Genomic DNA, 18,681 nt, shown 5'->3' on the forward strand with positions numbered 1-18,681 from the left:
TCTTCCTTCCTTAGTTCTTCTTCTGGAGTTTTCATCCATTCTTTACTTTGGGCCATTTTTCTTTGTCTTGGTTCACCAGTCTGGATGAATGTTTAGTCTTTAAATTCTTGGTTGTCAGACTTCCATATAGTTTGATTTTCTGGCAGTTCCGTTTTTGTTTAAATTGGTTTTTGTCCTTCTTTTAATTGTGTAAGGCAACAAAGCATATCTACCTATGCCTCCATCTTGGCTGGAAGTTCAATGGGGTATTAAAATTGCCAACTATGACTCTATTTCTGATGATCTCTCCTTTTATGTACATCAAGATTTGCTTTACACATTAATGTGTTCCCATGTATGGTGCATAAATGTTGACTAGGGTTATAGCCTCTTGTTAGATTGTTCTCTTCATTATTATGTAGTGTCCTCTTTGTCTCTTATTATAGCTTTTGTTTTAAAGTCTATTTTGTCAAGTGTAAATACTGCTACCCCAGCTTTTTTTTCTTTACCATTTTCATGAAATACCTTTTCCAAGCCTTTTCTTTTAGTTTGCCTGTATCTTTTGATGTGAAATGGGCTTTTCAGAGGCAGCATATTTATGGGTCTTGTTTTCTTATCCATTCAGCTACCTTCTGACTTTGAGTTGGAGCATTTAAGCCATTTACATTTAAGGTAATTATTGATAGAGAATGTGTGTAGTGCTATTTTATTCTTAGACTGTTTTCCTCTGGCTTTTTTTCCTTTCCCTTTTTCTTTTTCTTAAAGCAAGCCCTTTAACACTTGTTGCAGTACTGGTTTGCTATTAACAAAGCTATCTTTTAGCTTTTCTTATCTGGGAAGCTTTTTTGGATTCCCCCTCACATAAAGAACTCCCACAACTCAGTAAGAAAAAAACAAACAGCCCAATTAAAAATGGGAAGGGGCCCTGGCTGGTGTAGCTCAGTGGACTGAGCACGGGCCTGTGAACCACATGATCGCGGTTCGATTTCCAGTCAGGGCACATGTCTGGGTTGCAGGCCAGTTCCCAGCAGGGAATACATGAGAGGCAACCATACATTGATATTTCTCTCCCTCTCTCCTTCCCTTCCCCTCTAAAGATAAATAAATAAAATCTTTAAAAAAATGGGAAGGGATCTGCAGACATTTCTCCAAAGAAAACATACAAATGGCCAATAAGCATATGAAAAAATGTTTGACACCATTAGTCATCAGAGCAATACAAACAAATCCACAATGAGATACAACTTTACACCTCTTAGGATGACAATAATTAAAAAAATACAGACAAAAAGTGTTTGTGAGGATGTGGACTCAACTCTGTAATCGACTCCTAACTCCCTGAAGTTACAATCAGAAGTCCTGGGCTCGGGCAGGTGTAGCACCGCCCCTGGAGGGCTCTTCCCTTAACCTCTCAATTTGGCTCCAGGTAAAAATGCAAAAATATAAGTATCAGAAAATATAAATCTAGGTTTAATATGACAAATTAGTAGCATATTACTAAATTTGTGTTTACATAATTTAAAACTTTCTACTTACCTGAGGGTCCACTAACCACCCATGGTACAAAGGAATATCAAGAAGATCAAATACTATGCATTCTGGTGTATATTCAAACACTCGAACACCAGTGAATTTTACATTTACATCCAAGCCTGTCTGCAGTTTGTGCAAGATTGCCATAGCATCACTCATATTCTGAAAACAGAAAAGTAAAGGGTAAAGATAAGGAAAGTGAAACAACAAAAAGATATCTAAATGCAAATACATTTGCTTCTAATTTTCCATTTTATCTAATTTATTCATCCCTTTTTTATTTCACTATTTATTATTTTCATTAAGTACCTACTATATGCAAGACAGTAATTTTAGTTCTAAATATATAATAGTGAATAAAATAGAAAAAGTTCCTGATCTCATGCAACTAACATTCTACTGTGAGAGACACACATATATAATGTCAAGTATTAGTAAATGAAATTGAGCAGGATAAAGATGTACAGAATTACAGGGGTGAGGTACTGATTTTTAGACCAGGAAGCTGAAAGACAAAAGTTTCTAGTCAAAGAGAAAGGCCTCTCCCACATGTACATATATGTCCCAAAGAACTGAAAGCAGCATCTTGAAGACATCCTGTACACATATGTTCACTGCAGCATTATTCAAAATAGCCAAGAGGCAGAAACAGCCTACATGTCTATTGTCATATAAATAAAGAAAATGTGGTATATACATACAATGGAATATTATCTAGCCTTGAAAAAAAGAAAATTCTATTACATGCTACAACATAAATGAACTTGAAGACATTATGCTGAATAAAATAAGTCACTGCAAAAGGACAAATACTGCATTATTCTGCTTATATGAAATACACAGAGTAGTCAAAATCATGGAAACACAAAGTAGAATGATGGTTTTTAGGGCCTGGAGGGAAAGCTGGGAAATCGTTCAACGGGTACATAGTCTCAGTTTTACAAGATAAAAATATTCTAGAGATCTGTTACAAAACGATGTGAATACAGCTAACACTACTGAGTTTTATGTTTAAAAATGATTAAGATAGTAAATTTTATCTTTTTTAACCACACAAAAAAGAAAAAGAAATAAGCTATTAAGACATGGAGGAAATTTTTTTGTATTTATTGGGAGAAAGAGAGGGAGAGAAACATCTATGTGCGAGAGAACCATCGATCAGCTGCCTCCCACACTGGGGACCTGGCCTGTGCCCTGACTGGAAATCGAACTGTGACCTTTCCACCTGCAGGCCACAGCCAGGGTGACATGGAAGAAACTTAAATGTATGTTATTACTAAGTGAAAGAAGACAATATAAAATGGCTACACGCTATATAATTCCAAATGACAATGTGGGAAAGATAAAACAATGGAGACCGAAAAACAGTGGTTCCTAGAGGTCAGGAGGAGGGAGGGACACGCAGGCAGAGCACAGAGGATTTTTAGGGCAGTGAAAGTGTTCTGTCTGACACTATAATGGTACATACATTTGTCATACTCATAGAACATACAACACTAAGAGTGAACCCTGACATAAACTATGGACTTTGGGTATTAATTATATGTCATCGTAGGTTCATCACTTATAACAAATGTTGATGTTGATAATGGGGGAGGTTGTGTGTACGTATTAGGGAACAGGAGGTAGGTGGGAACTCTGTATTTTAAATAAATTTTTGTAAACTCAAATTGCTTTAAAAAGAGGAGGGGGAACTCTTTTAAAATGACACTTAGTGTCCAAGTAAAATACTGAATCTTGGGAAGCTCTGGGAAAAAGGTATTCCAGACAAAGTGGACATTAGTGTAAAAACACTGATGCAGAAATGAGTTCAGTATTGTGCCCATGAAACAGCAAGGAGTCCAGCATGGCTAGAACATAATAAATGAATTGGAAAGAGGTGGGAGATGAAGTCTGAGACAGAGGCTGGATCCCGCAGGTTTGTTGGCCAAAGTAAGGAGTCTTTTTAACCACATCAGTTTTCTCAGTAAATATGGTCGCACAACTCTGTAATAAATACTATTTTTAAATATGTTTTTCTAAATTTTAATACATTAAATATGGACATACTTATAAAGGATGTATTTGATGGAACAAATAGAAGCCAATATATAAAATTTAATAAAACTTTGTGAATCCCTACTGTTAAGACACTGTGATATATATTAAAGACATAAAATAGGAGTAGACTATAGCCTATTGAAGAGTTTATAAAAGAAAGGGTGAACATGGAATAAATCCTTTTCTATTAAAGCTCAGGACTCGCTCTGAAATCTGAAAGAGACAAATTTATGTCATAAGAACAAAGTTCTGTTTTACCAAACAACTGATAAAATTCTATTATAAAAGACTGGACAGACTGAAAACAGAAATTATTCAAATATTTAAAATTTATAAATGAGGAATTTATAACAGATAACATTATTATATAGTCTGGCTTTCATCAGTTTCACCTCTTTCTAAAGACTATGTTTCCCCAAAACAATATAATTGACTCTTGAGCAGTAACATGAAATTGAATTACATATATCTACTCATATACAGATCTTTTTCAGTAAATGCTACAAATGTATTTTGTCTTCCTTATAATTTTATTATTTTTAATTATAGTTGACATTCAATATAGTTGACATTCAGTAATTTCCTTATGATTTTCTTAATATGTTCTTTTCTCTCACTTACTCCATTATAAGAATACAGTACCTAATATATATGAGGGTGGAACCAGAAAAAAACAAAATTTATTTATTAAAAATTGTGCATTTATTCTCACGTTTAAACTTTAGTCACCTTCAAATACTCTCCATTTGATACAATACAACTATAGAGACATTTCTTCCACCTTCAAAACTGAACATGTCAATTTTTTAAAAAGATTTTATTTATTTATTTATTTATTTACTTACTTACTTACTTACTTACTTATAGAGCAAGGGGAAGAGAGTAAGAAAGAGGGAGAAAGACTGATGTGTGAGACAAACATTGGTTGCCTTTCACATGCCCCCCGACTAGGGACCTAGCCCGCAACCCAGGCAGGTACCCTGACTGGGAATCGAACTAGCTATCTTTGAAATCGCAGGCTGGCACTCAGCCCACTGAGCTACATCAGCCAGGGCAAACATGTTGATTTAGATGCCTTTCAGTGCTTCCACCATTTTTTTATTTCACCTGTTCCACACTGGCAAAATGTTTGCCGTTGAGGGCTTTTTTCATCGAGGGAAACAAACAAAAAAAAAAGTCAGGGCGAGATCGGGTAAATAAGGAGGGTAGGGCTCAGGAGTGATGATGTTTTTGGTGAAAAACTGCTGACCACTCAGCACAGTGTGGGCAGGTGTGCTGTGTAAATCACCCATCACAAAATGGGCAAACGTTGAAAAAGTCATCAAAAAAATTTCACTGAGGCTGAACGCAGCCTCTGAAAACATCAGTAGGTACACTGACACAGATGGGTTCCCAGAACACTCACCTAGCGTGGGAAGCTTGTCCTACAAGGGGCCCACCCTCCAGATGATAATTCTGTTTTATGGGGGGTCTCCCCTCATAAGAGATGCAACAATATGTGCTAACTGGCTGTTTATGTTATTGGTAAGGCTTCAAGTCAACAGTAAGCTATTCACAGCTAAGTTTTGGGAGAGTCAAAAGTTATATGCAATTCTTTGTACTGCATTTCAGTGACCCTAACCTCCAAATTGTTCAAGGGTCAACTGTATTTTCTCAATTCTATCAAAAGCTGAATCCTTAAAAAAGTCAGTTCACATTTTTCCCTTCAGTATTTTAAAACTTTGCCTATAGCCACAGCAGTGATAGATCTTAGAAAATAGTAACAATAATGAGCAATAATAGGATTGTACTATTACTACTACTGATTTTTTCTTGCACGTTTGTTAAATTCAAGGTTTCCAGTCATCAAATTTCCATTAGGGGGAAGTATAATTTTGAATAGCTAATAGACTCACATTTACACCTTTATATATCTTCTATATTTTGTTACAGATTATATAGTATTAAAACAAGTAAGTTGATACCATTTGATAATCTCTATAATTAATCCATAAAGATTAATAGTGATACAAATAAAGTTATAAACAAATAATTTAAAAGAGTAAATATTGTATCATCTTTTCCCTAAATTCAAGTTAGGTAGATACTAGGAATGGTTGCTTACATCACAAAGATTACTCTTGGCTCCTTTAAGCCAGTGGTTAAACTGTTTCTTGGAATTTTCTCCAAAAGGTACTTCTAACAGCAAAATATTTTAAACTTAAATATAAAATATATTACAAATATATTTGCAGTCATTTAAAAACCTGTCATACAGGGACAGTCTCATAGACAGAGAGCAGGCTGACAGCTGTGGGGTACGCTGGAGGGATTGCACTAAAAAGAAAAAACTCAAGGACATGGATGGCAGTATGGTGACTGTCAAGGCAGGGAGGGGTGGGAGTAGGTAGAGGTGGGTATGAGGGGATAAATGGTGATGGAGGGAGAACTGACTTGGGTGGTAAACACGCAGTACAGTGTACAGATGATGTGTTGTGGAATTGTGCACCTGAAACCTGAGTAATTTTGTTAACCAGTATCACTCCAATAAATTCAATAAAAAGGATTAAAAATAATAAAAAATAAATAAAAAATGTCATAAACACACCCCAAAATTCAATGTTTTCTGGTGTTGTCATGGTATGTATCATTTAGCAAAACTGGGAAATATGCTCTTTGTTGATATTACAACTTCTGGTAAAGAGGTTTTCATTGGGAAGACTGTGGCTCTTCACAGGTCTTCCTAAAATTTAGGCTTGAACATTTCTGATCACATAAAATTATACAAAAAAGAACATTATTACATCATACTTGTAGAATATTAAATACCAACTTATACTCAGCCATATCAACATGATATATACTACTCTCAAAGGTAATGAAAGAGATTATTTTAAATGCAGGGTACTTTTTTGTTTGATATGTTTATAGAAAATAGAAGCTGTTGTTAGATAGTGGTCATTTCAATTTTTAAACAAAACTACTTCCAGTCTTTTTCCAAGAGTCCATCACCTTACTGAGGTATATCCTGAGACTGAAAAATGGACTTGAAGCAAACAAAATGCTGGTATCATTTTACAAACATTCATCAGTCAAGATTTTCTCAAGACTGTGCGACAGAAGTGAAATAAATTTTGAGGTTGAATTTCTAGCTATTATCTATGATTCCTAGTTTCAAGGTTTTATATTTATCAAAATAGCCTCACTGATTTCAGTAAGAAATGACATGAATATGATAAGTAAGTAATATAAACTGATTCATATCATTTTATACTTATAAATATCATTTACTGGTTTTATGTATTGGAAGTTAGCATAAGATTTCCTTTCAAAGGGGCTTATATTGCAAAAAAATATTTAGAAATCATTGTTTTAAGCTAGGAATTTCAATAGAATTTTTAAAAAAATATATTTTATTCATTATGCCATTACAGTTGTTCTATTTCCCCCTTCATTACCCTCCATCCCGCACCCTCCTCCCCCACTCTTCCCCCCCTTTAGTTTATGACCACGTGTCTCAAGTTCTTTAGATTCTATATCTCCCCTACTATTCTTGCCCTCCCCCCTATCTATTTTCTACCTACCATCTATGCTACTTATCTTCTGTACCTTCTCCCCTCTTCTCCTTCTCCCACTCCCCTGTTGCTAACCCTCCATATGACCTTCATTTCTATGGTTCTGCTCCTGATCTAGCTATCCTCTTAGTTTGCTTTTGTTTTAGGTGTGGTTGTTAATAATTGTGAGTTTGCTGTCCTTTCACAGTTCATCTTTTTTATCTTCTTTTTCTTAGGTAAGTCCCTTTAACATTTCATATAATAAGGGTTTGGTGATGATGAACTCCTTGAATTTGATCTTATCTGAGAAGCACTTTATCTGCCCTTCTATTCTAAATGAAAACTTTGCTGGATAGAGCAATCTTGGCTGTAGGTCTTTGGATTTCATGACTCGGAATACTTCTTTCCAGCCCCTTCTTGCCTGTAAGGTCTCTTTGGAGAAATCCACTGACAGTCTGATGGGAACTCCTTTGTAGGTGACTGTCCCCTTAGCTCTCGCTGCTTCTAGGATTCTCTCCTTCATTTTTATCTTGGCTAATGTAATGATGATGTGCCTTGGTGTGTTCCTTCTTGGGTCCAACTTCTTTGGGACTCTCTGAGCTTCCTGGATTTCCTGGAAGTCTATTTCCTTTGCCAGATTGGGGAAGTTCTCCTTTATTATTTGTTCAAATAAGTTTTCCACTCGTGGCTGTTCCTCTTTTCCTTATGGCACCCCTATAATTCTGATGTTGGAACGTTTAAAGATGTCTTGGAGACTAAGGCTCTACTCCTCATACCTAACAGGCACAAACAGATCAAAACGTGGCTCAAGAAGAACTTAGAGCCCCAGAGCCGATAAATCTAAGTGAAGAAGAAATAGCTAAACTTTCAGATGCACAGTTCAAAACACTGGTGATCAGGATGCTCACAGAACTGGTTGATTTTAATCACAAATTAGAGGAACATATGAAGGCTAAACTAATTGAAATAATAGAAATACACAGGAAATCAATAGGATTTTAAATGACTTAGCATATTTGGCTTTAGCTACAGATTTCCAACCTTATACAGTGATGCAATGCAACACGTTGGCTTTTCAATTCTTTTAGAACCAGATTATCTAAACATCTAAATTCAAGAAATTCTGTGATAATGAAATGAATTTGCTTGCCAATCTGATACTAGTGAAAGTACTTTAAAAAACTTTGAAAGTAAATATACTTTATATCTATTTTTGCTCTGGCTCATGCTTCCTTTCTTCTACTGTAAGAAACTGATTCCTTCTGGGCTTTTACTGTCAGACAAAGGAAGAATACTTAAAAAAAAAAAAAGGAAGCTCTGCTTGCTTTCTTCCAGTTCCTATAATTTTGAACCTAGTGACCACTTCTATATTACAGAACAGAGTAAAGAACATGCTAAGAAATATGAACACATTGAAAATACTAAACAGCAGGGTCCTAATTATCCTAATGACATATCCTAGGTATCATTTGTTCAATTTTTTCCTATATAACTTAATCATAAAATATAGGTTTTTTAAATGATGAAAGATGAATCAATGACAAAAATCACTTGAAAGTTAATTTTGCTAAAAAAATAAAAATGGTTATCAGTCTACATAGACCCGTAAAATAATATCTGTGTTTCACTTTATATAGCCTGTACAAGTATATTCATATACAACAAAGACTGGCCACTGATGGAGACCAATGAATACATCCGTAAGTTAAAAATTACATAATATAATAAAAATTGTTTCTATTACCTGTTCATAGTTTAAACGTTGAATTTCTGAAATTTCTTTTGGCTTTGCATCAAGCATATAATCTCCTGTAAAAAGAAATTATGTATTGCCTTTTAAAAATATTGCTTTTTTCTGATTGAAAAGACAGATTTTAATTCTAAATTACAGCAATAAGTAATATATAAAACTACCCCCTCCCCAATTCTAGAGAAAATTGATAGTAACTGTTTGCTAGTTTCACATATATTTTTCAACGTACATACTCTAATGCTTTTGAGCTTTTTCTTACATTTTACAATACACATGAGCATCTTTCCATGCCACTTAAATAAAGCTCTAAAAGACTGTACCAAGTTTCGCTGTTATTAACAATAGAACTATTACCCTATTACCTTTCCAAGTATGGAGGTGTTATCAGTGTTCTGAATGTTTGACATTCTGAGAAGTAAGCAAAATTGTTTTGCATTTAAAAAACTGATATGTTTTCACATGTGTATTTTTATTTGGTATCAAATTTTTAATACATGTGTGACTGTTAGTACATGTGGCACCTTTTATTTTTATTTGTTGGTTTTAGAAAGAGAGATAGGAAGGGGGAGAGAGAGAAAAACATTGATTTCTTGTTCCACTTGCTTATGCATTCCTTGGTTGATTCTCATATGTGCCCTGACTCTGGATCGAACTTACAACCTTGGCATATGGAAATGATGTTCCAACCAACTGTAGAACCTTTTAAATATAGTTAGCTCTACTTTAATATCTACGGTGTTTTTATCTATGTTTGCCTTTTTAAATTATGTATTAACTGTATATATACTTCTTTTTTTTGAATTGCCTGCCTCAAAAAGTATTATTTCTTCTTACTGAACTGTAAAAGCTCTTTTTCAATTAGAGGAATTAAAACATTAACTGTTACATGTATGGTAAATATCTTTCTCTGTATTGGCTTCTGACTTTATGGTGATGATTTTTTGTCTATGATATAGATATATTTAATTTTAATGTAATCAAATTATTCTATTTTGGCTCCTGTACTGGATATAATATTTAGAAAGATCTTCACCTCTTAAAAGTATACAAATATTTACGTATGCCTTCTTCATGTAATTTTATGCTTGTCTTTTTTAATGTTTAAATCTTTAATTTACCTGGAATTTATTTTGACGTAAACAGTTACATAGGAAACCAACATCTTACCCAGACTTCTAAATCACTAACAAATTGATAAAATTGTTTATAATACAACCGTTACTTTCTAGTTCAAAATAAACTTCTGAAGACTGCATCAAGTATTCTCTTAAGCTTTCCAACTCTGCTAAAAGAACTGCTATGATCATTAATATATTACTTACACTTTTAATTAGAACTTTAAGACAGCCAAATCTAACTAGCGAAGATTTCATCCTGCATAGGTACAAGAACTTCAAAGCAGTAAATTAAGTGATTTTCAAAGATATATAAGCAAGTGTATTTGACAAATATTTTTGAGTCCTTACTGCATATGGCACATTGTGTGTGCCATCTTACATCATGTGTGTGTGCATATATATATATATATACCCTATATATCATTATAGAGAATTTTTTCTATATTCATTATGTGTGTGTGCATATATATATAAATTATCTCTCTCTATATAAATTCTATATATCATTTATTCAAATAATTGAGAACATAATAGTTATACTTGTATCCTGTATTTCGTTTGATAGAAGAACCAGATATTTTTAAAAGAGTTTGAGCCCTGACCAGTGAAGCTCACTAGGTTGGGGGTCATCCCACAAACTAATAGGTTGTCATGGTCAGGGCGTATGCCTCGGTTGAGGACCAGGTCCCCAGTTGGGGGTTGTTCAAAACGCAACATCGATGTATCTCTTGCAACTGATACATGGATGTATCTCTCCCTCTCTTTCTCCCTCCCTTCCCCTCTCTCTAAAAATAAATAAATAAATAAAATTTTTAAAGTCAGAATTTGAGTTTTTAAAGGAATGTCTTTTACTTTTAGATACCTAAATAAATCAAGAGTGGTGTTTTGTCTAGCTTATCTAACCTTTATTTTCTGAAATTGGTCAACATATTGTTTCAATCGATAACTATTTATTGACAGCCTATTATGTGTTTAGTAATGGTTAAAACAAATCCTAGGAAATGAATGGTTCTCTTAAAAAACAATAATGTGTTTCGGCAAAGAACATATAGGAAACGGAGTAAGATAATAATAAAGTACAATACAGTTCAAATATAATAAATGCCTTAAGTATCAAATAATTTTGAAGAGAGATACTGATAAAGCATATAACACTTAGAAATATATTTGGAGGAGGTGGATCTAAACTGGATTCAGAAAAATGGGCAAACCTGGCAAGGGAATGAGGGAAAAAGCATTTTTTGAGGAGAAAGAGTAATGGAAAAAGCACATGCTAAGAAACATCATCCCATATGTACAGCTTATAAGAAGGTTTGTACATAAGATTATGTTGCACAGTGGTGGGAAATATGGCTGGACAAGTAAACACAACCAGATTATAGAAAATCACAAATAATATGTCTGCTTGTGAGAGATCATAAGAGATCATTATGTTTTAGGTAGTCAAGTGCAGGATGAAACTGATACTTTCAAAGGATAACACTGGTATGTAAGCTACTTTGGAGGCGAGAGGGACCAAAAGAGTTTGCAATAAATCATGTTATGAAATATCCATATACAGAGAAAAGAAAGTTTTATGATAGAATCTATACAACTTTGGGATAATCCAGACCAAAAGAAATCAAGAAACAAACGACCTTAAAGTTTCATTAGGCCAAAAATGGAAGAGAGGGTTTGGCAGTAGTTAACTTATCCCAGGTGGGCATTTGGAAAAGAGGAGATACTTCGGGCAAAACTAAACTTCGGGCAAAATTAAAATGCTTCAACACTGATCTCCCTATACAGTATTTATATTCAAAAGATAAAATAATACCACCATCCCAACAAAAATTTTCTTTACTGTAATACTAGGTCTAATCATCATACAAACTATTAAAGATGAGTAAAGTTATGTTACAATTTGCATTGTACTTTTAAAAAAATTATCTTCCTACCCATTTTCTGCCTTTCACCTACACTTCTTCCCCAACCTTATTAGACCTCATAGACTTCCTAAGTTTCCTAGCTTCTCTTATTCCTTTCTTTATGCCAAAGCTCTCCGACTAGCCTTGTCCATGTATGGCCCTGCTCTGCTACCCCAGTAACAACTTCCCAAATTAAAATTCCCTCCTCCTCTAACCTTTGCCTACCAAAATTCCCAAGTTCCTGTGGTTCTTTGGCTAGGTGCTTGGAAAGCAATGAATGGTTTCTCTTATAATCTTTCTACTAGTGTTTGCTTATTAACTCAAAAGCATCTCTGGTTCCTCCAGAGAACTGGAGTAATCTCAAAAGGAGAAAATTCAAATGGTTTAAAAAATTTTTGTCCTAGCAGGATTTGCCCTGAATAAAGTTTACTTTTGGCGAGGCAAATTCTTCAGAATCTCTTTTCTCATATCACTCTTGCTCACTTCTCCCCAACCTCCCATTAGGATATCACTTGCATGCCGCCCTTAGTAGCTGAGTCTCCTCACCCAGATCTAGGTATTTCACCAATTTTTCTTTTTCCCTATTAAAATTGCCTACCCTATGTCTTGCTTCCTCAAAGCTTTGTTAGCTAACATGTAGATGAATTTAACATACCAAATCTTCTCCCTGCTATTATCACCCTCTACTTGCCTTTGTCTGTATACCTTCTGAGAAAAAATGAGCTCTTTGTTACATTCCTATTGGTTACGTATGAGAATTTCCAATTTCCTCTTGTGCAATCACTCCAGGCAGGTTTTCATCCCATGCACTTTTTGAGGTTACCAATCAATGGACTCTTGATGGCTTAATCAGACGAGATCGGGCGCGTTCAGGGTGGTATGGCGATAGACTTGATGGCTTAATCAATAATGAACTTTTAAGTCTTCTTCCTGCTTAACTACTGCAGCATTTGATTCAGATAATACCTCACTCTTCACTAAAACTCTTCTTCATTTGGTTCTAGGAAATCAGGCTCCTGTTTTCTTCTACCTGGCTAAGCACACCTGCTCCTTTCTCTTCCCCAACTTCTTATCACTGGCATGTCCAGACTCAGTCCACTGATCTCTTCCCATCTCTATCTACATGCATCCTCTTCATGATCTTAATCTAACTCAACTTTATATGTTTTCTGTTTCTTAATGTATATTTACAAGCTAGAGCTGTACTAATACATTAGCCAATATCAACATATGGCCACATCGATTTAAATTAATTAAAATTAAATTTAATATTTAGTGACTCAGGCACAGCGACATTTTAAGATCTCAAGAGCCACATGCGGTTAGTTGCCACCAAACTGGGGAGCACAGATACTGGGCATTTCTATCACCACAGAAAGTTCCATTGCATACGCTGATCTAGAGCTTTCCTCTTAACTCTGTATTTTTATATCCAACTACTTTCCTGATATCTCTGTTTACATATCAATAAACTTCTCAAAAGCAAAATCCTAATACATTCTCCCTAATACTTCTCCCTAAACATTTTCTTCCATTTTTCCCCTATTATAGTTGATGTGAACTCCATCCTTCTAGTTGTTCAAGCCAAAAACAATTGGGTGACCCGTGACTCTACACTCAATCTCACTCCATATTCAACTGGTCAGCAAATTTTGTTAGCTCTATATTCAGCATCTGACCACATTTCACAATCTCCACTTTTACTACCCTTTTTGAAGCCACCACCAAACCTCTCTGCTTCTGTCCCTTAAGTCCCTAAATTCTATTTTCAACATCACAGCCAAAGAATTCTTGTTAAACTAAAAGTCAGATCACGTCAGTCCTCTATTCAAAATTCTCTAATGGCTTCCCAGCTCATTCCCGGCACAGGTCACAGCTCCTATAAATAGCCTACGGTGCCCTGTACGATCCGACCCCATTACTTCTCTAATATCACTTCCTGCTGCCTCCCCGACACACCCTCCTTGGCAGTCACACTGGCTGTTCCTCAAAAGCACAAAACATATTGTATTTATTTATTTATATTTTTATCCTCACTCAAGGATATTCTTTCATTGCCTTTAGAGAGGGAGGTGAGAGGGTGGTAGTGAGGGAGGGATGGGGAGGGGAGAAAGAGAGAGACAGAGACTATTGATGTGAGAGAGAAACACCAAGTGGTTTTCTTCTCACACACACCTCTTCCGGGGATCAAACCCGCAACCTGGGTATGTGCCCTGACCAGGAATTGAACCCATGTCATTTAAGTACACAGGACAATACTCCAACCAAGCCACACTGACCAGGGCCAAACATGTTTTAGTTTTCCCATAAAATACAATTTAGAAATCACAAAATCTAAGAATCACTAAGGCAGACTAAAAGAGGTTTAAGAAATTCTGTTTCTAGATATCTAGGTATTCAAAGTAATCTGCCCATATCTATGAGGATCCCTGACCAATAAATGGGATTAAATAATATTAATTACATAAAGAAAAGTGTCTTCCCAATGCTGCATTCTCCATTACTTCACTAAGCCTACATCTCACAAAAAAATCACTTAGCTAGCTGACTGGAATGGCACAAAATAATCAGCTGACAATTTAAAAATAAAAATAAAAACTTAACAGCTAAAAAATTAAGAATATGGATTAAGATTTCCTATTTGGTAATAAATATAAAAACTTTTATTTACTAAATTGTAAAATATCCCAGTAGGATGTGTAACTATCTGCTCTATAATCAAGTTCTATTCAATGCAGCTGGACTGCAAACTGTGTATTGATGGTTTGTTTTGAAATAAGAAGCTTGTATAAGAATGCAATTAAATATACTACTTCCTTCATCAAGAAAATTTTGCTATGAAGAAGTTTTGGGGAGGTGGGTACTGGATGAGAGAAAGTGAAGGAATTATTAAAAAAACATATATGTATAACCCACGGGTAACAGTGTGGTGATGGCCAGAGGCAAGGGGGAGGAGGCAAAGGGGAGAAAATGAGGACATCTACAAGAGTGTCAACAATAACAATGAAAAAATTAAATAAAGCCTGCTTACATAAATAAAACAAAAACAAACAAAAAGTTTCAGATGAACTAAACAATGTGCTTACTAATGTAAATGTTTTACATCTAGTACGAGCCCCTATCTCACTACATCCTGGTAGCTGACGTTTCATAAACTGGAGCAGGTCCATGAATCATACTTTGGGTAGCACTGCTCTACATCACCTCCTGGGTCTTCAATTCAAGTCTAATCAGCATTTTTAAAAGACTTTCTATATGCAGTGTCAGAGCTCCTGTGATACTTCTCATTCTGCAATTTATTGGAATTAATATATATTTTGTTCTTTTTAGATGTTCTCAGTTTTCTTATCTATATTGCAGAATTTTAATCCTGGTCAAAAATGCAGCTTTATCATCCAAAAACAGTAACATACTGATAAGAAATTTTAATTAAGAGATTAAAAATTTATAATTTTTAAGTAGATTATATAATAGTACTTCAGGAAGGTGAGATTTGGTAACATACTAGCTTTGAAAACTTCATTTTATTATTTAATTTTTAAAGATTTTATTGACTTACTATTAGAGAGAGGGGAAAAGAGGGAAAGAGGAAGGGAAATATCAATGTATGGTTGCCTCTTATGTGCCCCCTACTGGGGACCTGGCCTGCAACCCAAGCATGTGCCCTGATTGGGAATGGAACCAGTGACCCTTTGGTTCAAAGTCCACTGCTCAATCCACTAAATCGTGTCAGTCACAGCATTTGTTTTATTTTAAAAGAGATAAAAAAAATCATCCATTTTCAACACTAACCTAAATATTCCATCAGCTGTTCAGCAGTTATGATTTCCATCATCGGTGGAAGTTTCACCTGAAAAACAAAGTATTTTTTCTATAAAATCAAATGTTTAAGGTGGTTAAAGTGTTTCTTTTGTCACAAATACAAGTATGTATGTGTATATATGTATCTACTACATTTGTACACATTAACATTCCTATTATTAAAATCTTTAAAATGAATCTTTATAAAATATAACAGTCAATCCTATCACAATAAAATTTACAGAATGATATAAGGTCTCATAGAGCCCACTGAGAAATCTGTTTTAAAGTCTAGTGCTCTGCCTTTCAAGACCCATCATGATTGTTATTAGATGCCTGCAACAGTGTGCTACATAATAAAAAATTCAAGTAAAGGGCAGGAAGAGGCACCAAACATGTTGTGACAGGTGACTCACCAAGCAGTTTCACTAAAGACAGGCTTAACTACAGCTCCGTGGCCCATTACTTCAGTCTACCTTGTCCGTTTTTGTTGTTGTTGATGAATGGCTAACATGAGTAGAGTATTAAAGTATTAGTCACACACGGAAGAAATTAGACCTTATGATTCCGCTTGTAAAATTTAAAAACAGGCAAATTAAGCTATGTTGTTTAGAGCTGCATACTTGAAGATAAAACTACAAAGAAAGAAAATAGACACTATGAAATCAGGATTATGGTTAGCCCTACAAAAAAAGTGATAGTTGGAAAGTGTGTAAGACATTTCTGAGGTGTTAGCAATGCTCTATTTCTTGATTTACATGGTAGTTCTATTGTTTTACTTTATAATAACTTAAGGTGAACATCTCTGCTTTATGTGCTTATTTCACAATAAAATTAAAAGCAGATATATATTTAAGTTTCTAAAGCTAATTCAGCTGAAATACATCAGTCTAAATTAATTTTTCAAATGAATTGTCATGAGTTACACAGATAATAGAGCTAATGATATTTTAATTGATTTATTCAAAAGCATATTCTTTGGTATAGTCATAGGAGAAAAGTAAATATTGCAGGATGGAATCTCAAACAAAGTAATTAATATATCAATGATAGGAGAATAGCAGCATTTTTAAAAATTGTTCAGTTATTATTTTCTACTCAAGCAAGGAAATCATTTAAGTCAGCAATTTCGGCTAACAATTCCCCCCAAGTGCTGGAAAAAGCCCTCTGGCTGTTTATGTTACCAAATATAGTGATAACATGCTACAATTTCTTGCTTGTTTGTTTTTATGAATGAGTATAATGGGTCCTAAAAACATCCCTATAACACAGAACAGTGTGAAACCTTCTGAGAGCATAAATGATAATTAATGCTTATGATTCAGTCATCTAGTAAATTTATCACTCAGTGAAAACCAAGAGATTCCATGGAGGTTTTGATCAAATTATTTTCATTTTCTGTTTTTTTAAATTATAATAAATTTTAGCAGTTCTAAGTTTACAGAAAAATTGAGAAGAAATTAGAGAGTTCCCATATATGGTGTATATATATATATTTTTTTTTAAATAAATTTTATCTATTTCTTAGAGAGAGGAAAAGTGGGGGAGAGAGAGAGAAACATCGATATGCAAGAGAAACACTGATCAGTTGCCTCTCATACACCCCCAACTGGGGACCTGGCCCACAACCCAGGCATATGCCCTGACCAGGAATTGAACTGGTCAACCTTTGGGTTCAGCTGGCATTCACCACACTGAGCCACACCAGTCAGGGCTATATTTTTTAAATTGAAACTCACTGGCAATTAGGGTCCCTGCCTGTTTTTCTAAATAAATTTTTACTGAAACGTGATTTATGCATTGTCTGTCTGCTTTCGCCCTATAGTAGCCAAGCTGAATTTTCGCAACAGAGACCACATTAGCCCACAAAGACTTAAATATTTACCTTCTGATCCTTTACAAGAAAAAGTTATTAATCCCTGCTTTAGATGATTTTAACTGTTATTGTATAATATTTTATCAAAGTGCTTCAGTATTGCTTTGAAAGTCTGATATTTAAACCAGTAGTATTTTTCACTGTGAATGTTGATATTCTGAAAACTGTCAGACCACTCTGAAAGACCATTACACCTAGCAATATTTCTTAAATAAATAAGACCTATATATTCATTTATTCCATACATATTTACTACTGAAATATTTTCACTAGAAAATTCCACAAACAAAGCTTATCCTCTGTGCTTTGGTTAATGTAGTAATCCTGTTATAAAATTATCAAGTTAAGAAAAAAAGGCACTAACAATACACACATTTGGGAAATACATTCTACAAATTTCTGCAAACAGATAATTTTAGGGTTTAGCATTGGAATTTCCAAATAATAACTGCCTACCATGTATTGCTTCAAATATTTGAAATAGGAAATGACAACCTCTATAATGATTTTAGAAGTAGAAAAACAAATACGTAAATATTTTAACTGACTTATTCGCAAGCACACTCAGTGGTACATTTCCTTCCTGAATCACAGCCACTAAAAATTCTGATATTCATGAACACTAGAAACAAAAAACTAAAATAGCAAAGAAAAATGCCTGCCTCTCACTAATACTTGGGAGCCATCAACAGAGCTTAATTTTTTTAACCACAAAATGATATTCCTGAGAACCTGCTTCTCTTTTTGCTTTCCTCTACCACCATCACCTTAAAAGCCAGTGTGAAGGTTTTATTAATGATCCCAAGACTTTTACTCTTTTGTCTCTTTACATTTTATTAAAAGAAAAACAGGTTATGGGACAGCTAGATAAGAGTAAACAATTGTAGCATTCTGTCTGAAACACTAAATTTTAAAATTTTACTATTAAAAAATAAATAAATTTTAACCGAGGTTCTCAGGTGGTCCTCTTTTAGTAATAATCTATAACGTTTATGAGTAAATGAGAGTACTTTGTACTTTAATGTATACATGGGTACTTGGAAGATACTCTTAGGTAATTTAAACAGTCTTCCTAAAACTTGAGCAAAGCATCTCAGAACATATTAACATATAGTTCCAAATTAATAAGAGTCCAAATAAAATG

The 18,681-nt window shown here is 34.4% G+C and overlaps 1 protein-coding gene across 2 annotated transcripts in view; it reads right to left on the minus strand.

Moving 5' to 3' along the window:
• The window catches only part of MINDY2 (MINDY lysine 48 deubiquitinase 2), an 81,615-nt gene that overhangs the window by 50,389 nt on the left and 12,545 nt on the right, over positions 1–18,681 (minus strand). For both annotated transcript variants that reach the window (XM_037151002.2, XM_037151001.2), the window contains exons 2-4: positions 15,653–15,710; positions 8,830–8,894; positions 1,516–1,674 (exon numbers count right to left, since the gene is read on the minus strand). In XM_037151002.2, coding sequence (XP_037006897.2) covers positions 1,516–1,674; positions 8,830–8,894; positions 15,653–15,710 — 282 coding nt within the window. The remainder of the gene's footprint in view (positions 1–1,515; positions 1,675–8,829; positions 8,895–15,652; positions 15,711–18,681) is intronic.

The sequence above is a fragment of the Artibeus jamaicensis genome, unplaced genomic scaffold, assembly GCF_021234435.1.
Source record: "Artibeus jamaicensis isolate MK-2021 breed Jamaican fruit bat unplaced genomic scaffold, CSHL_Jam_final contig_548, whole genome shotgun sequence".
NCBI classification, from domain to species: Eukaryota; Metazoa; Chordata; class Mammalia; order Chiroptera; family Phyllostomidae; genus Artibeus; species Artibeus jamaicensis.